Source organism: Orussus abietinus, unplaced genomic scaffold (genome assembly GCF_000612105.2).
Source record: "Orussus abietinus isolate OABI.00-Male unplaced genomic scaffold, Oabi_2.0 scaffold361, whole genome shotgun sequence".
Classification (NCBI taxonomy): domain Eukaryota; kingdom Metazoa; phylum Arthropoda; class Insecta; order Hymenoptera; family Orussidae; genus Orussus; species Orussus abietinus.
The window spans coordinates 64,669-90,345 of NW_019394519.1; the positions used below are offsets into that span (position 1 = coordinate 64,669).

Below are 25,677 nucleotides of genomic sequence, written 5' to 3' on the forward strand. Positions count from 1 at the left end.
ATTTTCCTCCTCTAAAAATGTATCCAAGTCCATGGTGCACATTTTGAAAACCTTCTAAAACAAAGATTTAATTTAAGACTGTTACAATGATATTGAAATTCTTTCATTTACCGTCCCCGAACACATACTGAAGTTACTGACAAACATTTCAAAATTTTCTCGCTGAAGGTCACGTGAAGGTCAACATATTGCACCTCCTTGGATTCGTTTTTTTATAAGCTATAAGACTGCTGTAGTGAAAATATGCAGTCCTATTTAAAAAAAAATACGATGACCTTGAAATCTAAAAAAAAATGACCTTGAGAAAAAAATTCGGCCTATCATCGTATTGGCGCCTTCGAACGGAATATTTTCTCCCCTTGATTTTTTCCTATCATACAAAATAAGCGATATATTTAAGGTGGTCAAGTTAGGTGAAATACCCGGTATATTAAGAATAACCACTACAATGCAAATGTCGGCAACGTGGCGAGCCAGCTTACGTTACTACTTGAGTATTCAAAATGACATTACCAGCAAAAGGGTATACATGAATTTAATTTATCGACGTCAATTCAATTTCTTACTGAATGAAAATGTTGCAAAAGGATGGGTTTGTAAAGTTTTATTTTTCATAATTTAATGTTATAGTTAGAACATTACACTGCCACTAAAAAACTCGGCATTTAATTTGAGAAAATCTTTGAATTTATGTTACCTATATTTCCCTCTTGTCTTTTTTCAATAAATAAATATGTATATAGTTATATTCTTTGATTTATATATTCACAGTATGTACGCAAATATACACAGTAGAACACTGGTTCAGAAAAATAATTGTAAATTAGTTGAACTCGGTAGGAGAGAAATCTAAAATAAATGATACCCTCCTATTAAATTAAATAAGTTTTCTCTTATACATCATACTTTTTACAATCCACCGCCTGATCTTTCTACACTGATCTGCTTCCTTAGTATGTCTCGTTCGTGTTGAGCTTCTTCCATCTCTGCCATTCGAGCGAAACGTGAATATGCTACATGACCAGACTTTATTGCCGACATTAGCTGGAAAAAAAACAATCTTGTTAATTTCTGAAACTTTCTATGTGTAATGATTACAACGTTTATGAAGCAACCATCTATCAAGTAGCGTTGCATTAAAGTGAGAAACAAATAAAGCCCAGGGATAACAATTTCGCTCCTATACCTGACAAGCAGTCTGTCAATGAAAACAAAATGAAATCATTGAAATATTTATTCTAACGTTGCAGTTAAAATAATATCACCACCTCTGTAGCCATCAATTTTTAGGATTACAAACCTGCAAATATTCATCCAGCTCAACTTGACCATTCATGTTCGTGTCTATTTCACAAAGGATATCATGAAGCTCTTCTCCTGGAACTTCCTTGTCACCGAAGAGCTGTAAATTAAAACAAAAAGTGTACATTCACTTCTTCTTTGATCCTGTTATACACTGACGAATAAGAATGCCTTCTCATCATACACTTAACGGCGCTCACCACCAAAGTGGGGACGATGACTTCCGCCGCTAGATGGCATTAGCATCGAATTCGGTGGGAGGTAACCGAAACGTTCTTTCTCGCTCGGATGAGGGAGACGCGACGCATAATGGGCGGTGTTTAGCAACGGGCGAAAAATGTGTGCGTATTTTGCACGTATAGGACTCACACAACGGCTAGACGCCTCTGGACTAGGCGCCGGAACGTGTGTGACCCCCGGCCGCCCGCACCCGCCAGTTGGACGCTCCACCTAGAGTCGGCAACGGTTACTAAGGAGTGCCCAAATTCCTCGCGAGAAACTCGAAAATCCTGAAAAAGGTGCTCCACGGGGACAACGATTTTGAGCGTATTTCTCAACCGATCGAGCTCAACGAGTGCTCGTTTTAAAGATAAAATCTTGACGTGTGTTTATATGGGAGCGATTTTCGATCGAGCACCTCCTTCCTAGGTAAAAAGGCATTGAAATTATGTCGTTGCACTTTTTTATATGAAAATGACCACTTATCGAAAATCACTCCCATATAAACACAGGTCAACCTTTCATCTTCGATATGAGCACTCGTTAAGGCGAAGTGAAACACCCTTCAAATCAGTCGATTCGAATACAACGCTTTTTTTAAAGAGTATTAGACCAAACTGTCCGAAACTTTGACACATCACTCCTGATCACCTAAGAATTGTCCTGACACATTCAAATGTGGATTTTTCAAACAAATTTTTTAACTCAGCCCAGACCAGAACCAAAATGGCGTCGAGCTCTCTTATTTCGATCAATATACAATTATCGAAGGCTCTGGTATGAGAATCGAAAGGTTTAGGACCATTTTACGACAATTTAGAACACTCTGGTAATCGATAAACGCGCATTTGAACGGGACAAAAGCAAAATAAGTGTTGTATGCGCTTCTATGCCAAAACGATGATAATACGAAGTCTCGGAGTGGAGATTTAATTGACCTGGAAATCACAGATGGCGCAGGGAGTTCCTCTGCAATCAATTAGGGCCCCAGAAAGCATGAATCCAGAGGATTTCTGGAGTTTTACTTCGAGTTCTTTATAATTATTGTACGAAAACGACAGGTGGAGTATGCCATTTGGTATAATACCCAATATTATTCGACACAGCTGTCAATATAAAAACAAATCTCGGCAACGTAGGCATTTAGAAAAATCTTCTTTATCGACATCGATCAAGTTCCTCGACGTGTTTCACTTAACCTTAAAACTGATCGGTTTAGAAATACGTTCGGAATCGATGTCCCCGTGAGGCCCTGCAAAATTGCTAGAGTGGTGAGCGCCCTTAATGTATTACATCTTCTAGGAAAGCATTCATCTCCGTCAGTGTACACTTTCACGAAACTCGCTTCACATTGACATTTTATCTAATAATTGTCTCAATTCGAGACTTCAATGTCTTGAATTCACTCTGATTTTCAATGGCAACCCAACGAGTAAACAAATTCTAATTACAACAAAATTTCGTTTCGATAATACTATTTTCTAAACCATATTCGTCTAAAATTTCGATGAAAGATTCTTAACTTTGGTGAAGTTACACCTTCATATAGTTATTCAATTGCACGATGTTGTCAAGTTGTTACTATTAGGTTATCCCAAAAATTTCCTTCGTTTGTCAGATAAACCAGCTGCGTACAGATGGTAAAAAAAACTTTTGGAGCAACCTAATAGTTATGCATTGAAACCAAGAAGATATACAATCATGCGCATTGCACAACACACAATATAGTTATTCAATTGCACGATGTTGTCAAGTTGCTACTATTAGGTTATCCCAAAAATTTCTTTCGTTTGTCAGATAAAGCAGCTGCGTACAGATGGTTAAAAAAACTTTTGGAGCAACCTAATAGTTATGCATTGAAACCAAGAAGACATACAATCATGCGCATTGCACAACACACAATATAGTTATTCAATTGCACGATGTTGTCAAGTTGCTACTATTAGGTTATCCCAAAAATTTCCTTCGTTTGTCAGATAAACCAGCTGCGTACAGATGGTAAAAAAAACTTTTGGAGCGTTATGCATTGAAACCAAGAAGACATACAATCATGCGCATTGCACAACACACAATATAGTTATTCAATTGCACGATGTTGTCAAGTTGCTACTATCAGGTTATCCCAAAAATTTCCTTCGTTTGCCAGATAAACCAGCTGCGTACAGATGGTAAAAAAAACTTTTGGAGCAACCTAATAGTTATGCATTGAAACCAAGAAGACATACAATCATGCGCATTGCACAACTGGTAGGAAAGTATCTTAGAACTTTGGATCCAGGTTTCCTGGGCTCGGTTTTGAAATACCAAATGACTTTATAAAAGGGATTACATCACCACGAAATCGAATGTAATCATAAAGTAGAAAGCATTTCAAAACGTTGTAAAAGTTCTTTAATTAAGAAAAAAGTATTAGCGACGGTTTGAACAGAGCCGAGATGAATAAACAGACGAAATAATAATCGTTCAATGAGAAACGGATTGAAACCTTAAGGCCTCGTCTGATGTCGTTGATCGAAATGTATCCTTTGCGATCTTTGTCGATAATTTGGAAACGTTTAATGTACGTCTGGATCTCGTCCTTGCTGAGATTAATGGGAAGCTTATCACGCGAGGCGCGATTCACAGTATGGCCCATTTCGTTAGCCAAGAAATCACTTGCAGCCTTAGTTTGGTTCTTTTTTTCAGTATCCGACCAATGCAATTCTTCGGCCATAATATCTATAATACCCGGGAGGGCTTCCTGAGCAGCTTGTACGTTAAGGAACGCAAGTCTTAATCGGCGAGCAATCATGTCGATGGCTGTTCTAGCATATTCCCGGCATCCATAACGTATCTGAAATGTAAAGTACTCCGTAAAAAAGAGAAAGCCGACTGTTGACAAATATCACTGCAGTAGATATCGTGAAATTAATTAAAAAGAAGAAGATAAAACTGGTTACATCGTCATAGATATTCTATAAATAATGTAGGTGTCCTATTTTAAAGTTTTCATTAAAACATCTTCTTAGGATAATTCGTGCTTTATACGAGAAATGTGTATTCAAAAGTCGTAAGAGAAATACAAATCGAATTATTGAAAAGTGTAAAACTGATTAATGTGCCCGTAATAATGAAAGTAGCCTGGCATTTTTTTGTTCTTGAAAAGCTAACTTCGCATTCTTGTAATTTACATATGTTTCAAAATATGGGATAAATTCTTTTTTCTTTAAGATATTTCACTTAGACCTATTTCATAATTACGGACACATTCGTCTAATTTTTTCATATTTAGGATATATTTTATAAATGGGTGATTTATAACGTAACAATAGATAGTGTCCCATTTTGAAATTTCCATTCGAATATTTTCTCAAGAAAGCACTTTTGAGAAAACTGTTTGAGATGAAAATATTAAGGTCAGTATTGCGAATACATGAAGTAGAGAACTCGCAAAATGACTTGTTAAATACCACCAGAAAACCGCTAGAGTAAGAAAAATCACTAAATCGTTACATAGAAAGTAAAAAATGAACAATTAAGGTTCTCTTATATATTATTATGCTTCATGTAATACATTTTAAATAACATTGAACAAGGAACATTAAAAAATAACAAAGTAACAAAACTTCCAACAAAAACGTGAAATTAAAAAAAATAAACAACATTACCCTATCATGACATAATGATAGAAAAGACACAAAACATTAAAAACTGAAATTTGTACCCATTATCTCTTCATTTTCAGCATCACTGTCATTATGGATGTTTTTTACATTTGTCTTTATTTTATTTAAATGGGAATGATACACCTTTTTCTCTATGTGCATTTTCACACCTACGAGAGTTGGAAGCGGGGAAACTTCGCACTCAAAAATGTCTGTACAGGATGTACCGTGAACAACTTGAATGGATGAAATCGCAGCCTTCTGAAAACATAACTTTCCCTGCGGAGCCAGATTTTTCACTTACTTGTCAGAAAAAATATAAATAATTAATGAAAATTCGTACTGGCAGCCCACGAATCTGTCATGGTAGGCCAACATGGCCTGTGTAGTTGCTCGTTTAAAGCTTATGACACTGTTACACGGTACCACTAACGAAACTCAAAAAAAGGCTCACGCAGGGAATATTGTACCCTCGTCAACTTCACCCCACATCACAAAGAACTCACCGTTGAATAGCCGAATTCGACATTTTAGGGTGCGAAAGTGCGAAATTGTCAAAGAGGACATTTCCCTCGCACAAAACTTGAGTAAATTTCCGCCACGAGCGCTAGTTGTGCATCGTGACGTCATGCGGTGTAGAAGATGCGAAGTGGACGAATGGCAGAAACAGCCAGCTACATGACTGTATTTATAATATGGACGTATCATACATGGACTGCTCATCGGGTCCTGCTCGCAGAACGGTGAGAGAACGAAAATTGACGCGATGCGGTTTACGTTAGCCTGCGCAGATCGAATATGCAGTAAGTTCTTGACATGTGGTTAGGATGGTGGCAAGCCACCCCCGCACCTAGAGCTAAGGCTCCCTAGCGGCTCCCCCGAGGGGGAGATGCAAAACCCACCACTGTCTAGCATCACCACCGGTGCCGAGGGCAGGCTTGGAACAACCCGAATGCCCCGGACCCATCGTCACAAACCCCGGGGAGGCGCTGGCCGGGTCGGGGCCTCCGCGACGCACTCCCCGAAGAGAGGCCGCTTGACCCCGCCCGTTGCCCGCGGGGAACCCCGTGGAGGTCCCTCCCCTGCACCCACGTGGTGCGAGCATTCGTGCAAGGCCCCAGCTGAGACGCAATACTCCAGCGTGGGTTGACGAGCTTTTCCGAGCATAGTCGAGTGGAAAGCCCGAACCATCGGCGGAGGTAACCCGGTAAATATCGGGACGAGGCTTCCACCTATCGGCCCGTACTGAGCTTGCCTGCCTTCTTTTTACGGCCAGGGAGGTCGGCCCCCAACCCGCACCCGGAAACCCGGGACGCGGGACGGGTTACCCGACACACCCCGGCCGTTCGGTCGAGGAGTATTCCCATGATGAGGGCAACCTGTCGCCGGTAACTCTAGGGGGAACGAGAGTGCGATCAAACTTCGCAGAGCGCAGCATCTCGCACGGTTCCCCAGTAGCCATTTGCCGTTTCGTTACGGACCCATTGGGGTCCGCATCCACCTTCACCACGAGGAGGTTTACGGATGGCCCTTGGAACGCGTGGGTGGTCACCCCACGTCGTTGCCCTTTGGAGGCAGTAAGTTCTTCACAGTTGGTTGACAACAATGTACATACACACAAACGCAAATTACCTCACTGCGCACTTCTGTTGCGCAGACAAGCGTAGACCCAATCGCGCCAGTTCTCTCACCATTCTGTTAGACCCAGTCAGAGCCATATTCAAGCATAGGGAGTAGAGTTCGAAAATTCTCGGTAACATTAAATTGCAGAAGGTAACTGTGAAACATACCGTAAGTTACCGGGAACATTGAGAATTTAAGAGAACGTTAATTTTGTTATTTATACTTTAGGTTTCTTCGTTTAAATAACTTTTTTTTTTTTCAATCAACTTCAAAGTTCAAGCTATAGAGTAATAATTACTATTAGAAAATATTGATTATAGGGTCGTATTTACCTCCAGCTAAAAATATTCACGTATCTACAACTTCACGGAAAATTCCATGCGATTTGTTTCAAATGAACTGATATTTCATTCTGCGACGAAGCGAATGGGAGGTTTTGATTGGCTACGGAGAACGTACAACGGAAATTCCCCTCTACGATGTTTCTCTATAGCTAATTGAAACCTCTCGTTCGATCTGTTGAAAAATTCAAATTCTCATAATTTCACGATAAAAAAGGCTTTGGAGAAATTACCGATAAGTTACCGGGAATTTCTCTTCGTTTCTGACGTAACTTACTGGATTTAGAACTCTAATAGGGAGTGGGTTCATATACTATTATACGTCCATGACTTATCGGGGCCCTTGTCGAATTTTCCATTTGATGCATCGGGGAAACTCAGAAAACATAAATATCGAATTCTTATGTTGTGTAGTACAATAGATATGTTTTCTACTGAATTGCTCATTAATGATGTCTTTATTTCTTTACGAGAAGTATGTAATTTTTATCGAGGCTCGGCACCCCTGTGACTCTTACGCTCGATGCTCCTGGGATAGGTCTGCTTGACATCAAAATCGCTGTGCCACAACGTTCAAGGTACGGTACAGCCATGACGCTACGTCACAAGTGCTACGTCAAAAGTGTTGCCCCTTCTTGCCGTTACGTGGCAGTACGATCAATTTGGGCTTTTTTGAAACGTACCATTCCCCCTTAATATATCTTTAGTTACGTCAAAGTCGGAACAGCATTTATTTACCCTTTTCCAACCAGAATGTATGGCGAGAAGTGCGTTAAGCATTTTTAATTACATCCGATTACGTAAAATTTTTATCACATTCATTTGGCTAAATAAATGTTCTATAACTACATACATCTTCATGGTACTCAATCCGGGATTCATCGGGTCCAGACCCAGAAAATTGCATGTCTCCATCGCATTAAAAATTACGCAGATTCGATCCTGAGCGTCTCGATCGATACTTAAATTCGGATTTACTGGGTTTGGACCCGAGAAATCCCGGATTTCGAGTACGGAGACGCAGTCATTGCCAGCATTAAAATGCGGTAAAATGTAAACGCAGCTAAGCCAGCCTTTCCCCTAAATTTGTTTGAAATAGTTAGAATCCTCGCCAGCCGCTAAATTATAATTTCGTTCCACTAAACAGGTTCTTAAAGATCCAGATCTTGTTGAAAATACGCTAAATTGGCAACGCCGATTAAGGTTTGAAGGCGAACACTTAATGGTGACATTCACCTTGACCTCAGACTAAAATTTAAGTAATTTCAGAGTCAATTCATCGTCAGTTTTTTTTTCTTTTCCCCTAATAGAAATCTTAATTTCTACCTCCGGAAATAAAAGAACATAAAATTTTGCGTCCAAATGTACCTTCACGATGAGGTCAAATTGACTCTTCAGGGTCAATTCAAGACCAAAGATGTGATAACTACTAAGGAAAGTATTTTTAGCAAAAAATGTCCAGACATAAGGTGTAGGGATTAGAAGTGAATAACGGACGGTGAAGCTGATTCATTAAAGGTTACCTAATGTATAAATTGTTAAACATTTGATTAGATTTGATACCAAGCGCCGAATTCGATATTGTTGATAAGCGCGACCTCCGAACGCCTTATTTAGTAAACATCAGCCCTTTCCAGAGGAACTCGATTAGACTAGAAAAACTAGCAACATCTATACCTGGGGTGTCAAATGTTTAACAATTTAAACAATAGATAACCATTCATGAATCAGTTTCTCCATCCGTTGTTCTGTTGTGAACTCTATAACTTATATCTGGATGTTTCTTAAAAAATTCTTTCCCTAATGGTTATTCCAGTGGTAACTTCTTTGACCTTGAACTAATCCTTAAGGGTCAATTTGATCCCATACTGCTATAGTACATCTGGACAGAAGATGTTGTACTCTTTATATTTACGGGGTCAAATATCGGGATTTCCGCTAAAAAAAAAAACTATTGACCTTGAAATTACCTACATTTTAGTGCGGGGTCAAGATCAGTGTCACCATTATGCGTTCCCCTTCGAATCCTATTATTTTTAACTGAAACAGTTTTCTCGAAAATGCTTTCCTAAGGAGGTATTTTAATAAAAACTTTACAATGGGACACCGAAAAATACGAAGATACACCAACCTCTGCGTCAATGTAAGGAAACTCCGGATGGATCTTTTTGCCAATAATGGGCCACCGTTTTCCAGTAAGAGATGCCATTTTCGCGACTGCAAAGGCGCGATCCCCGTAACTTTTAGCCAGATGCTGAGCGACTTCGCACTCTAAACCGAAATCTTGTACTAAACGTATATATACCGTCGGCGTCCATCCATGAGCTCCTTCTAGTAGGAAACCATCTGTTTGACACTCCCGCGCTGGTGTCAAATCACAAGCTAAAAGAAAAAAACCGCATTCATATCTCTAACTAAGCCACAATTCTAATTATTGTACAGCTTTTCAACACTGCCATATTTCACTTATTTCATAAACGACAGTGTAAACCTGAGACCGCATCGTAAAGACTAACCTTGATGAAAGTTCCCGTTACCTCATCTGACAAGGTTATTTAATGAAACATTTATAAAAAAAAAAAACAACAACAAGAACAATAATAATTCCAAGATGACCTTAAATCTCACGATTTCATTCAAAGAAATTCTTGTGGTATATACCACTCTAGAAAGTTAAGTATAAAGAAATGAAATGAGAGGGTACAAGGTACCTGAGGTGTCCCCCTCCGATTTTGTTCATTTTTAAATATGTTATAGAGGACTAAAATCTAAAGGACCCGTGTTTTTTTTATCGGCGGACAAACACTTTTAGAGGGTGAAATCAGGCTTCAAAATTGGCCGTGCAAGGGGGTGAGTTGGCTGTTCCACATAGAAGCACTCGACCGATTTTCATGAAACAACCGTCAAAATGTAGAAAATTAAGATTTACGAAACATGCATTTGAAATTTTTCGAAAAAATTCATTTTGAAGGGGTGAGCCTCTCCTTTGAATACTTCTTTTACCCCTTACGCGAGCAGTAATTGCTCTATCCAAATGAAACTTGGTTAATTTATAAACCAGAACAATACAAAAAAAGTTTCATTTGGATAGAACAATTACTACTCGCGTAAGGGGTAAAAGAAGTATTCAAAGGGGTGGTTCACCCCTTAAAAATTAATTTTTTCGAAAAATTCCAAATGCATGTTTCATAATTCTTCATTCCTTACCTTTTGACGGTTGTTTCATGAAAATCGGTCGAGTGCTTCTACATGAAAGAGCCAACGCACCCCCTTGCACGGCCAACCTTGAAGCCTGATTTCACCCCTTAAAAGTGTTTATCCACCAATAAAATAAAAACACGGGTCCCTTAGATTTTAATCCTCTATAACATGTTATAACGGGCCAGGTGGTTAACATGCGCCACTGTACATAAGGACTAGTAATTCGGCCCTATTCGAGCATGCGCAATAACAATTGCGAGCAAGTAGGGAGGCCCTGGGAGAGGGGACTGCGAGCGCGAAGCCCGGCGGACGAACGCTCTCTTAGATCTGAACCGTCACCTGGATCGCAGCGCGTATCAATTGGTAATCGAAAACCGTATTCGTGCATTCGCCATCGAGGAATTTAATGTTCCAAGTAAGTATCTTCTTTTACAGGGACCTTACCACCAACAGGTCTGGCCCAATCGCCACTCCTGCATCCTTCACCCCTCAAAATCCTCCAATTTAAACTCCTTGATAATCCCATCGGTCTTGGTATTGCACCAACTCGCGAACACCTTTTTCCACAAACCAAACCTAATCACCAGGCAATGTCCGCGACTGGTTAATTTAGAATAAGTGATACTAACCCCCGTAGAGCATAACTGCGGGAAGAAACATAGATTCGCGGAACCAACTAGTCCGCGGCCCAGGCATTAAAACTCATTGAGTAAAAATAGATTTCGTTTAGGCTGATCAGCCAATCCCACAGGCCGAGTAGCATTCTCAGACCAAGGTTCAAAAAGGAGCTTCAAATTCGCTCCCTTAGAGTCAACTAGCCATGAGCTAGAAATAGATTTCGGCGCGCGGATCGAGTAAAACGGAAGATCGGCAAACTTAGTGCACGGAGTAGGGACTAACTTCCCTAACATCTCAATAGTCTAAATTTATCCCAAAACCTGAAATTCCATTATTCCAAATCCTGATGATTCAATGATGAAACTACAGAACGCACCGATAACGGGATAAGCCGTTCTCACTGAGAGTCAAATTCCCATTCTTCCTTTCCCCGTAGCCGGAAGCAGAAAAACCGGAAACACGATAATTGAATTGGGATTGCACCTAATTTAGTAAAAGAGATCCGGAAAAGTGAATAATTTTCGGAGAAATTTAAATCGCCAATTCGTGCGAAACGGTGCGGAAGCAAAGTCCCTATCGATAGAAAAACTCGCTAAACCCGGATTCGGTCGACAGGCCTCCCGACTCGCCATAATATTTACACGCTCAGCTGATCGTTCGTGAACGCTCTCCTCGCTCTCTCGCCAGTCTCTTTCTATTTTATATATTAGAATTTAAATTAATTTCGGTCTCAGGATGCAGTTTTTCGGTGCATAGGCACGGTCAAAAATGCATACCATTACAATATTTAAAAATGAACAAAATCGGAGGGGGGCACCTCAGGTACCTTCCTTGTTAGAAAATAAGTACCTGTAATAGCTGCATCGATAGTTTCTTTAGCCATAGCGCGATATGTAGTCCATTTTCCACCTGCAATCGTGACAAGTTTCGTGGGGCTGACGTGAACGATGTGATTTCGAGCCAGTGACTGAGTGTTCGGCTTATTAGGGTCGGAGACCAGAGGTCTGATGCCGCTCCACGCGGACAGAACGTCTCCTCGCCGTACGTCGACATCTGGGTTAAGATAATTCTTTACTTCCTGAAGAATGAACATGATCTCGTCTTCGGTGGGTCGAGGGTTGTGCGTAATCTGACAGGGCAGATCAGTCGTTCCAGCAATGGTGTGCTTCTGCCACGGCAGGAAGAAGATGACGCGGCCATCGCTCGTTGCTGGGTCAAGCAAGCCCATTTGGTCAGGGCTGAAAAGAGTGTCTTCATCTTACTTGTTAACTTAGGCAACCCCACGTAAACGCAGCAGTACTTACCTATAATAACCCGGCAGAACGATGTGCACGCCGGAAGAGGGGCTGCAAATCTCTTTAACGTTATGATCATCCATCTTTCGAATGGAATCCGTGAAGGGTCCTGTTGCGTTTATTATTGCTTTCGCTTTAACGTCCCATTCTTCTCCTGTCAGTTCATCTTTCACATGAGCACCAATAAGTACGCGGTTGCCGTCCTGTATTCAAAATCAATTATCAAACCATTAATTTGTCAATGTGTCTATATTTACTGGGTGGCCAATTTCAATTAATTCATTGGAAGATCTTACGAACTAAGAATTTAATCGAAATAAGATTCATATAAAAATTGTATGGTTTTCGGAAAAGTGTGTATGTGGGGGGGTTGTAATATTTATAATGGGTATGTTACAACAAGCTACACTTGTTTTTCAGTTAAATCTTTTTTTAATTTCTTGTCTGAAAACATACAACTTTCAGAGAAACTATTTATCGATTAACTCAAAGGTTAACACTGTTTCTCCAAACGTTAACTCTAAATTCAATATCCACAATGCTGTTTTGATTTAAAATTGACATTTGAAAATGGCTGCAATTTACTTGAGTCATCAGTTTTTCAAATAGTTCACAGCCAAATTGAATCCATTAGTTTTTTATATTAAAAATCTTACTTTGCACGCATGCACGCACGCACGCTCGCACATATTATAGAAAAGGTTCAGTTAGCCGAGTAATGGTTCCTCTAAAAGTTCTAAATGTTCAAAGATCTTCGAAAAATATGATTCCAATAAGAAACCAAGCGTTGGTTGCTGTAACATCACCGTTGTAAATTTTCCTTAGTATTTTTCCCACTTTTCTCCTTTCAAGCCATATAACTTATAGGATTTATTGTTCGATTAAACTCTTAGTTGATGAAATATTCTAAAGAATCATTTAAAATGGGGGCACTTTGTATAATAATCTTTTCTGATGAAACAGAACTATAAACCTACTCTGTCGAGACCCTTCAGAAGATTGACGACGGTCACGTGATTAACGACTGTTGCGCCGTGTCGGGAAGCGGTCAAAGCAACAGCTAAATTCATTCGAGCGTCATCCTGTTGACCTATTGTATTGGACACAGCTGTTATTCGTGTATTTATCTCCTAAAACGGGTAGGTTGGATGGGAGAACTTATCAGTGTCGACGAGAACTACCGTCGTAATAAACGATGGCGCCAGTGAGCTTATCACCCTTCAGCATAGGGAAATGTTCAAGGGCATTGGTCTTGCTGAGGTAGTACGAAGACTTGACGGTTTTGGTACCAGCTACGATGTCGTACATCTTTATGCCGAACCAGTAGTACGGAATTTGCCACCACCTGGAAGAAAGTAAGATCTGTGATTTCAAACTTGCCGATTTTTTAAACAGATCAATTTTAGTGACTGGTCATACATACGTGTACACTGGCAACATAATGGGTAAAGGATGTGCGAGATGTGGAGCACTTTGAATCATTGAGGCCCTTTCGTGCAATGCCTCCTTCACCATTTTGTACTGCTCCACATCCAACTGCATAATAGCCTTCTGTAGGTAGCGGACCCCTCCATGAATTAATTTTGTACTTCGAGAAGAAGTTCCAGAAGCAAAATCATCGCCTTCTATCAACGCCGTCTTCAGACCTTAAATTAATAGTTCATATGAATTTTGTATGACACACGTGTGCATGTAATCGATGTTCAAGTCTGGTCAATGAAATACAATGGTGGCCTATTGGTTCATTCAGCCATCTACAATTACTATCCAGTACACAAAAATACTAGTAAAGAGACATTTTTCTTGGAATTCATCTGGAAGAGCAAACACGAAATCAATACGTAATCTCATTTTTCACGAATTAAGAAAATAAGTGACCAACTGATTTTCCGCGTAGCTGTAATTTAAAAAAGACAAATATACTAATAATTATAAGAACCACCGATTGATCTAACTGCAAAGGTNACCCCTATATTGCAATTGCATCGTTTTAACATAAAAAAAGAAAGTAACTAGTTCTCCTGAAATAGAGTAATGTTCAATATGGCATTTTGCGAAATTCTCACGTTACAATTAATAGTAAATGTAAATAAAAGATAATGTAAACATGTATTTTGAAGAGAGAGATGCATATATTTTATACACCTTAAGGTGATGTAAAAGTGGCGTCGAAGAAGTTTTGTTTATAAAACTTTTCTCCTAACTCGGTTCATCATATAGTTTGAAACGTTACAACGTGAATAGGGAGACTGTAAAGAAGGTCCTGAGACTCATGAAATTTCAATTCTTTTCAAATTTGTTTATAGGTATTTTAAAAATAGTTGATAAAAAATGAAATTTCGCGAGTTTCAGGACCTACCTTAAAGTCTCCATATTCACGTTTTAAAGTATGAAACGATTTGAGACACCCAGTTCGTAGAAAAGTTTTACGAACGATTGAACTTTCGGATGCCACTTTCACACCCCCTTAAGGTGAAGTGAAACCCCTTTCAAATCAGTCGATTCGAATACAACATTTTTTTTTAAGGATATTAGACCAAACAGTTCGAAACTTTGACGTCACTCCTGATCATCTAAGAATTGTCCTGACACATTGAAAATTTTTATTTTTTGACAATATTTTTTAACTTAGCCCAGACCAGAACCAAAATGGCGTCGTGCTCTCATATTTCGATCAATATACAATTATCGAAGGCTCTGATATGAGAATTGTCCTAACTCTTTCATTTCTCATATCAGAGCCTTCGATAATTGTATATCGATCGAAATATGAGAGCTCGACGCCATTTTGGTTCTGGTCTGGACTGAATTAAAAAGTTTTTTTGAAAAATCCAAATTTTGAATATGTTAGGACAATTCTTAGATGATCAGGAGTGATGTGTCAATGTTTCGGACAGTTTGGTCTAATACCCTTAAAAAAAAGTGTTGTATTCGACTCGACTGATTTGAAGGGTGTTTCACTTCACCTTAAAGCGTCTTCAAAATGGTTATATAATTTTAAAAAAGCTCATCGTATTGTGTCACGGAAAATAACAAAAGATATTTCAAGGAAGACGATAGAAGATGGCGACAATTTACAAAAAGCAACTCGTAAATTTATAAACACTGTAAGATCACTGATAGTGCAGTACGGGACCGAAAGTGTATAATTCCGATCAATGTGGATTTCAGCTAAAAATTCGTTCTGGACGGACATTATCATGTGAAGGAAAAAAAAAAGTGGAATGTGCTACCTAATCGATTTCGTCGACAGCACATAGCTACACAATTCAACAAACAATTTCTTGGGTTGGACGATTACTATCACCTTTATTGATAGTGTTGAAGGAAGTAAGTGTTCAACTGGGACCAGTAGTGGAAAGAACATTGTTTCGTCCACAACACGTTTTTCCTTAGGCTTCGAAGTCTGGCAAGCTAACTTTAGGTAAAGATGCCTTGAATTTATTCCTATAATTTATTAACTTGCATACTAATAATAGCTAATACGATTAAAAAAATTATAGAGCATTTTAAGGTGAAGTGAAACACCTTTCAAATCAGTCGATTGGAATACAACACTTTTTTTTAAGGGTATTGGACCAAACTGTCCGAAACTTTGATACATGACTCATGATCATCTAAGAATTGTCCTGACACATTCAAAATTTGGATTTTTCAAACAAATTTTTTAACTCAGCCCAGACCAGAACCAAAATGGCGTCGAGCTCTCATATTTCGATCAATATACAATTATCGAAGGCTCTGGTATGAGAATCGAAAGGGTCAGGACCATTTTACGACAATTTAGAACACTCTGGAAATCGATAAACTCGCATTTGAACGGGATAAAGGCAAAAAAAGTGTTGTATGCGCTTCTATGCCAAAACGATGGTAATACGAGGTCTCGGAGTGGAGATTTAATTGACCTGGAAATTATAGATGGCGCAGGGGGTCCCTTTGCAGTCAATTAGGGCCCCAGAAAGCATGAATCCAGAGGATTTCTGGAGTTTTATTTCGATTTCTTTATAATTACTGTACGAAAACGACAGGTGAAGTATGCCATTTGGTACAATACCCAATATAATTCGACACAGCTGTCAATATAAAAACGAACGTCGGCAACGTAGGCATTTAGAAAAATCTTCTTTATCGACGTCGATCAAGTTCCTCGACGTGTTTCACTTCACCTTAAAACGTGATTGAAGGATATCCTCTACCCTAACATTGGTCAGTAAAGCGTTCTTCTGCTAGACTCCTGGAGCGGACACTGCAGTAATACAATTCAAGAAATGGAACCTGCAGATAAAAATATTGTGGCAATGATAATACCAAAGGGAACTACTGGTCGAATCCAACTTTTAGATGTCTGATTTTCGAGTTTGGAAAAATCTTGTGAAACGTTTTTCTGATATTGTCCCTTTACATAATTATGACGTTAACCTTCATTTACGAAATAATATCATAAAATTGCAATCACTCGTGCATAATCAGTTATCATCTATATACAAAAGCCTCTTTCAATATGCATGGCATAAAAGTGGGTACATCGATGAAAGATTACAAAACCTCCCGAACCCGGTTGACTTTGCCTTTGAAAGCTGTTCAATTATGAAATGTGATGTTTGTGGTGCCGTAGCAATGATACGGTGCAAAAAAAGGGTCTTGTATAAAGTACTTTTTCCACGAGTACCACTACTGTAATAAATATGACCAGTAATATTAAATAAACTCGTGCGTAACAGAAAAATGTAAAAAATATTCTATTATACAACAACTTCCCGTTGATTGATTTCAAAACTGATATTTATACACACACCCCTCATGAATGTACTATTCTCGTACCTAAGGTATCGAATATCGCTAACTCTATTTTCGTAAAAACTGTAAGAATCCAATTTTACCGTTTCACCAAGGAGATTGTATTACTAGTTGGAAACGGGTGACGACTGCATCGTCGGATCTGTTACGAAACTATTTTAGTCTCTTAAATTTTTTTTTTAATTTATTTATAAATAATTGCATGTTATGAAAACCAACGACATTTTAAGGAATTAGCACGTTCACAAGATTTATGTACAATGAATTGGTCACGATATAACCCAATAAAGCTAGTCGGAATATACCCGTATACCACCTACATTCATTGTTTACAATCGATGTGTAAATTTATTGGCAAAAAGCAAAAAACACGCGTTTCTTCATATTTTGTGAGCAATCACATCGCGTAAGTGGAACTTAACGTAGGAGTGCTTGTTTAATAGATTTTACAAAAAAAAATGTCGCCTGAAGGGTAGTTCACCCCCTTGGGGGGGCGTAGCATTGCTGGACAATATTGTTTTCACCGTCCTTATACAGAATACGTTTATACCAAGTTTCGTCGAAATCCCTCCACTGCTTCTACGAAAATTATTATAAAAATAGAATTTTCGCCAAACTTTGGGGGATTGTTTCACCCCTTAAATGTGGACCACTGTAGATATAAAAAAACACGTGTCTCTTAGATTTTTGTGTTCTTCGACATATATGAAAATCAATAAGATCGGGGGCGGACCTTAAACTCGAGAAAAACGGGTATTCCAGTCAACTCGAGTCATTTTTATTGTAATTCGAGTTATTGGTACAAACGAATGCGAGTTATGAATTTAAAGGCGCCAGCGACTTACGAGGTTAAGAGGGAGACCGAGTTATTCATACCGAGATACCAATCGCGCCTTATATGTTTACTCGAGTAATCGTTATTCGAATTGTTGTATTCTTCAACTTGCCATTGACTCGACTCGGCACGTCGAATGTATGCGACATCGAGTCGTCGACTTAAGGTGATGTGAAACACGTCGAGGAACTTGATCGACGTCGATAAAGAAAATTTTTCTAAATGCCTACGTAGCCGACGTTCGTTTTTATATTGACAGCTGGGTCGAATCATATTGTGTATTGTGCCAAATGGCATACTCCACCTATCGTTTTCGTACAATAATTATAAAGAAATCGAAGTAAAACTCCCGAAATCCTCTGGATTCATGCCTTCTGGGGCCCTAATTGACTGCAGAGGGACCCTCTGCGCCATCTGTGATTTCCAGGTGAATTAAATTTTCACTCCGAGACCTCGCATTACCATCGTTTTGGCATAGAAGCGCATACAACACTTTTTGCCTTTATCCCGTTCAAATGTGAGTTTATCGATTACCAGAGTGTTCTAAATTGTCGTAAAATTGTCCTGACCCTTTCGATTCTCATATCAGAGCCTTCGATAATTGTATATTGATCGAAATATGAGCTCGACGCCATTTTGGTTCTGATCTGGACTGAGTTAAAAGATTTTTTTGAAAAATCCAAATTTTGAATGTGTCAGGACAATTCTTAGATGATCAGGAGTGGTGTGTCAAACTTTCGGACAGTTTGGTCTAATTCCCTTAAAAAAAAGTGTTGTATTCCAATCGACTGATTTGAATGGTGTTTCACTTCACCTTAAGTTGGCAATGTTGAGTAACTCGGGTCGAAGTACTCGGCTCGTTATATCGTTTCGACTTGAGTCGTCATTAATCGAGTAGTTTTACTCGCCAACTCGTAATTGACCCGACTCGTTGCGCCAAATGTACGCGGCATCGAGTCATTGACTCGAGTTGGCAATATTCAGGTAACTCAACATGCCTTCGACGCGAGTCGCCGTTAACCGAGTTGTTCAACTCGCCAACTCACCGAATACTCTCTCCTCGCCCCGTCGAATGTACGAATGAGGGAAATTTTACTACACATCGGACTTCTCAACCCGCGGCTAACAGTTCGCCATTTTAAGGTGAAGTGAAACACGTCGACGAACTTGATCGACGTCGATAAAGAAGATTTTTCTAAATGCCTACGTTGCCGACGTTCATTTTTATATTGACAGCTGTATCGAATTATATTGGGTATTGTACCAAATGGCATACTCCACCTGTCGTTTTCGTATATAATAATTATAAAGAAATCGAAGTAAAACTCCAGAAAACCTCTGGATTCATGCTTTCTGGTGCCGTAATTGACTGCAGAGGGACCCCCGGCGCCATCTGTGATTTCCAGGTCAATTCGATTTTTCCTCCGAGACCTCGTATTCCCATCGTTTTAGCATAGAAGCGCATGCAACACTTTTTTTGCCTTTATCCCGTTCAAATGCGAGATTATCGATTACCAGAGTGTCCTAAATTTTCGTAAAATTGTCCTGACCCTTTCGATTCTCATATCAGAGCCCTCGATAATTGTATATTGATCGAAATATGAGAGCTCGACGACATTTTGGTTCTTGTCTGGGCGAAGTTACAAAATTTTGTTAAAAAATCCAAATTTTGAATGTGTCAGGACAATTTTTAAATGATCAGGAGTGATGTGTCAAAGTTTCGGACAGTTTAGTCAAATACCCTTAAAAAAAAGTGTTGTATTCGAATCAACCGATTTGAAGGGGGTTTCGCTTCACCTTAACTACCGTAGTCATTCGTGGCACCGTATCAAGAATTTATTAACGGCGTTCGCGAAAAAGGTTCACTCCAAACGAAGATGGCGGTAGTGCATAAGTGTTACACCCCAATACATGGCAGTGTCACCCCCCTGTCGTTGTGCGTGCCATGTGTATTGCTATTTTAGTACGACAACCCCAATTTTAGTGCTCCACCCCATATCCCAAAAATCGGTGGTGGTGCTGAGTGAACGTACACTCAGCACCACCACAGAGTATATTTCCTTACAGAAGAGGTTAACAAAAAAAAACCGCAGTGCCGGAATTAAGTGCTATTTAAGTGCTCGAGAAATATCCCACGGGCGAGTCCGAAATGCCACCACTTTCAACCAAAAACTACCCCCGAGCATATGTCCACCAAGAGAAAAGTGGTACAAATAATACAACTACGTAGACTCTTTCCACGCAATAATTAGGTGCTATTTCAGTGCTCGAGATATATGATGAAACCAAGTCCGGACTGCCACCCCTTTCACCCAAAAACTACCCTCGAGCATATTTGCCCCAAGAGAGAAGTCGTAGAACTAATACAATCACATACTGTTTTCATGCAATAATTAGGTGCTATTTACTCTCTCGAGGGTAGTTTTTGGGTGAAAGGGGTGGCAGTCCGGTCTTGGTTCCATCATATATCTGGAGCACTTAAATAGTACCTAATTTCTGCATGAAAACAGTCTATGTAATTGTATTAGTTCTACGGCCTCTCTCTTGGGGCAAATATGCTCGGGGGTAGTTTTTGGGTGAAAGGGATGGCAATCCGGACTTGATTTCATCATATATCTCGAGCACTGAAATAGCACCTAATTATTGCGTGGAAAGAGTCTATGTAGTTGTATTAGTTGTACCATTTCTCTCTTGGTGGACATATGCTCGGGGGTAGTTTTTGGTTGAAAGGGGTGGCATTTCGGACTCGCCCGTGGGATATTTCTGAAGCACTTAAATAGCACTTAATTCCGGCACTGCGGTTTTTTTTTGTTAACCCCTTCTGTAAGGAAATATACTGTGTGGTGGTGCTGAGTGAACGTACACTCAGCACCACCACCGATTTTTGGGGTATGGGGTGGAGCACTAAAATTGGGGTTGTAGTACTAAAATAGCACCTAATGAGCACCTAATTTTCCAATAGGACTCATATCATTTTTCTAACGTGGTGGTGCCTACTGTACACACATCATCCATGGCCCATGTTTTGTGGCTGCGTGTCGAGCCTGGACGCCTCGGTTTGTCACAAGCAAATATTTTAATAAGCCCTCAACAAAATGCTAAGAGTGCACAACATTTTTTACATTCTTGACGTAGATTGTGTACAATGCAGCATACTTTTATTTTATTTGATATCATAAATAAAATAGGTTAATATGCTGTTCAGTATACGTGAAAACTTGGGACACGTTTCAGTTCGTCTACGCTTTTTCATGCCCATATTTAACGTTCGGTTACATTTACCCATATTTAGTTAAAGATGATATTATGCACAAGGATTAAAGTCGAAAAATGATGAATGACTCTACCAACCTCTGGTGCATGCATCCAACGCGCATCCTGAACCCGTAGCACCCCCACCAATGATAAGGACGTCGTAATCATTCGATTTAAGTGTCTTCACCTGTTCCTCTCGAGAGGGTAGTGGCCTTTTCGGCGGTCTTGCTTTCGTGGCATTTTCCGCCAGTACCTATAAAATTAACAAATTAATTAATCCCATGCATTACCTGATCAACTCTCCATTTAGTTTCTTTGATTAATTTACTCCAATAATCTTACTCCAAACGTGGTGAAAATAAACAAGGAAGATGATACATATACTTGAAGCTGGCATCGCAAATAAGTGCGAACGTTATCGAGGCAAAGGGAAGAAAAACATCATTATGCAAAAATTTACCGTAATAGGAATAACAATGATGATAATAGTTGAAACTATTACTGAATCTACAATTTCATTCCCGATCGTTCTCTCAGTTAATATGATATGAAAGGCGCTGAGAAATTTGATCGACGTCGATAAAATAAAATTCATTTATACTCTTTTTGGTGGTAAAACGCTTTGAATACTCAAGTGGTAACATAAGCTGGCGTGTCCCGTTATCGACATTTATATATATAATATATGTCATTGTCTTTTCCAGTCTACGTTGAGAATTATACAAACTTAAACATTCCACGTGTCACTTCGGTAGAATAATTATAAAGAGATCGAAGTAAAATTGTCTAAATCCCGTGAAATCACGATTTTTGATACTCTAATGGAACAACGGCGCCATTCGTAACACTTAGCTGCAACTAAATGTTTGCTCTAGAAACATTCGGTACTTACTGGATATGCCAGCATTCTCTTTCAATCGTTGGTGAAAGTATTTTTCATATTTTCCTATCTGATTCTGTAATACTCCATTTCTGTAGCATTAAAAATTGTTCGAACTTGGTCCTGAAACTCTTCATTTTTTATTCTAAGTCCCGAGGAAGCATAAAACATCGAAAAGGTACACAGACCACGCTATGTTGGTTCTAGTCCATGATATAATAAATAAATAAATTTTATATGAAAAATGAAATTTTATAAGTTTCAGGAGCTACTTTAGGGACTCCATATTGTAACGGGTCAGATGGTTAACATGAACCACTGTACATTACGACCGTTAATTCGGCGCTATTCGAGCATGTGCGATAGTATTTGCTCTCTTGGATCGAAACCTTCGAATCGAACGCAGCGCGTCAAAATCGATATTCAAAGCCGTACTCGCTACTTCGCGATCGAACAATTAAAGTGAAGTGAAACACGTCGAGGAACTTGATCGACGTCGATAAAGAAGATTTTTCTAAATACCTACGTTGCCGACGTTCGTTTTTATATTGACAGCCGTGTCGAATTATATTGGGTATTGTACCAAATGGCATATTCCATCTGTCGTTTTCGTACAATAATTATAAAGAAATCGAAGTAAAACTCTAGAAATCCTCTGGATTCATGCCTTCTGGGGCCTTAATTGACTGCGGAGTGACCCCCTGCGCCATCTGTGATTTCCAGGTGAATTAAATTTTCACTCCGAGACCTCGTATTACCATCGTTTTGGCATAGAAGCGCATACAACACTTATTTTGCTTTTGTCCCGTTCAAATGCGAGTTTATCGATTACTAGAGTGTTCTAAATTGTCGTAAAATTGTCCTGATCCTTTCGATTCTCATATCAGAGCCTTCGATAATTGTATATTGATCGAAATATCAAAGCCCGACGCCATTTTGGTTCTGGTCTGGACAGAGTTAAAAAATCTTGTTGAAAAATCCAAATTTTAAATGTGTCAGGACAATTCTTAGATGATCAGGAGTGATGTGTCACAGTTTCGGACAGTTTGGTTTAATACCCTTAGAAAAAAGTGTTGTATTCGAATCGACTGATTTGAAGGATGTTTCACTTCACCTTAAAGCATTGACTTTATTTCCTGTAAGTCACCATCCTTGAACTTCGTTCGTGTGTGGGAGAGGGGGGATCTCGGTTTTTTCGTTGGTAATACCAGCTAGAAAAAATACTTACGATCGAGTCACATCCAAGTAGGTAAGATGTAATGGCACCAGCACCAACCGCACTTGCGCCGGCCGCAAATATTCGCAAGGACGCCATCACTGTTCTTCAAAGTAGGACCTGAAATGAAACGAGATTACGACAATACGTAAAATGTAGCTTTGTGTTTCGGACACCTATGAATACAAATGTATGTTGAAATCAGTCATAGTAATGCTGAATGTGGCGGCTTCTTCGCCACCATTCGCCGAAATTTCTAGAAAATATTTTTTCTCAGGCGCTTTCATCCACGTGTTGCATTCTTCGCCAGCAGCCACAACCGCAGGCCCAGAAATGCAGACACTGACGAACGCCAAGGTTATCCGTGTTTAAAAATTTTCCGTGCGCAAATCTGGCGTACACGTTTGCTTATCAGGACGCAAGGGTATGTAGTGGTAATTCTTAATGTATCTATTGTAATGTGGTGGATCGCTAGCTCCCCCACATAAAAGGGAATTTTAAGGGTTGTTACAACCCTTAAAATTCGTTTTTCGAAAAAAACCATATATGCTTTTCTTGTATTGTTCTGGTCTATTAATTAACCAAGTTTCATTTGGATAGAGCAATTACTGCTCGCGAAAGGTGTAAAAGAAGTATACAAAGGGGTGGCTCACCCCTTAAAAATGAATTTTTTCGAAAAATTCCAAATGCATGTTTCATAATTCTTCATTCCCGACATTTTGACGGTTGTTTCATGAAAATCGGTCGAGTGCTTCTATATGAAACAGCCAACTCACCCCCTTGCACGGCCAACTTTGAAGCCTGATTTCACCCCCTGAAAGTGTTTATCCGCCGATAAAAAAAAAACACGGGTCTCTTAGATTTTAGTCCTCTATAACATATTTAAAAATGAACAAAATCGGAGGGGGACACCTCAGGTACCTTCCTTGTGAGAGGTAAAAGGCTATCGAAGTTAATGTTTTTAAATTCATTAAATTTTGATGATTGGAGTTTGTAACTTTTAACGTTTGATTCTTAACATACTAAATTAATTGTTAAGATGTTCCTTTAACGTAGTTTCGTTAACATTTATTTGTTCTTTTTTTATGTATTTTAAGTTGATTTAATAATCATGTTTTATGCTTTTTCTTTAGAAATAGGATATTGTTTAAGTTAAGTAACACTATAAGAAGATTATCATTTGTTTCGTAATTTTAGAAAGACTCTATGATAGGATTCATTTAGCACTGAAATGTTATTTTTATTTTCAAAGTTAAATGTTTATTTTGAGAGTTTTTACTTTTTATATGTTACAAAACGCAATGCGGATTAGAAAATGTTTTTATCGTTCGTTTTCCAAGATATGATAGAAATTAGAATTTATAATATTATCTACCGTTCGAGGATGTAGTTACATATCTAATGTAAATTAATACATGTTATTATTTCTAAGTATCATTATTGGTTTGTTCTTTTCCTGTTAACTCTTAGGATGGATCCCCATTTATTGTACGACAGTATGTACAATGTTTAATATCAGAAAAATGATATTCATCGTGCTAAACAATAATTGCTTATAAAAATAAGGTTTCATTTATCTAAAACAAAATTCGTTGACTAAATAGTCATAAAGTGACTACATTAAGCAACGCATTTTTAAACAATTGTTATTTTCACTTTAAAGACATTAACAATTATACATGTAGAGAAATGTTTAATCATCATAGAAAAAAGCCTAGTTGACAACATTGTTGTTTTTTCATGAATCGGATGAATGGATAAGCTTTCATCAGATTTATGTTTTATCTACCATTTACACTAATTTTATATAACTATATAAAAAAAAGAAAGATATTCCGGATCGATAATGTATCGATACTTTCAAATATGATATTACACCGTATCGATAACTTGTATTACGATCTGGATCGATACATAATATCGATACTTTCAGGTTGGAACATACCTAATAGATAATTCTATCACGCTTAATACATTGCCTTATAGATGAATTCTCTAGATAAGTAAGTAGTAATCGGTTGGTAGCAATGCACAGCGATGTCAAGTCTCGCGTAAAATGTATCGATTCATCGAGATCGTCGTTCGCATCGACAAGTCTCGATAAACTGCGAGTACAGAATCTCCAGGGGGGGGTGACACTCTAATTGGAGAAATTAGATGGTGTTTGCAGTGCGATCTGACCTAGTAGACGGAAGTGAAGAACTCATTTTGCGCTTGCGCGTTACTCATTAACCAATGACATCTGTATTATTTCTTCAGAACCCTGTAGTACCCTGGCAACGTCTATGATTTTCATTTTGTACCTTCTAGTCAATCTACCTTCTTTTGTTTATTTCAAATGTTTAAATCATTACAGTTTGAAATAACCTATAATAGCGTTAATAGCTGTTATAATAACAGCGTGTAATGAACTTTAACAATAAATAATTACTGTAAAAAGTGTATCTATTA

The 25,677-nt window shown here is 38.7% G+C and overlaps 1 protein-coding gene across 1 annotated transcript; it reads right to left on the bottom strand.

Annotated features, from left to right (window-relative positions):
• Window positions 1-738: 738 nt before the first annotated feature.
• LOC105696156 (glycerol-3-phosphate dehydrogenase, mitochondrial) lies at window positions 739-23,346 on the bottom strand (the record flags this gene model as incomplete). The annotated part of the gene is given in 11 exon segments (XM_023432616.1): window positions 739-1,044; window positions 1,301-1,402; window positions 4,007-4,354; window positions 9,261-9,511; window positions 11,798-12,186; window positions 12,253-12,446; window positions 13,221-13,333; window positions 13,425-13,588; window positions 13,667-13,889; window positions 21,227-21,383; window positions 23,239-23,346. Coding segments are annotated over 11 exon segments (2,163 nt in total). The 3' UTR covers window positions 739-909.
• Window positions 23,347-25,677: the final 2,331 nt, after the last annotated feature.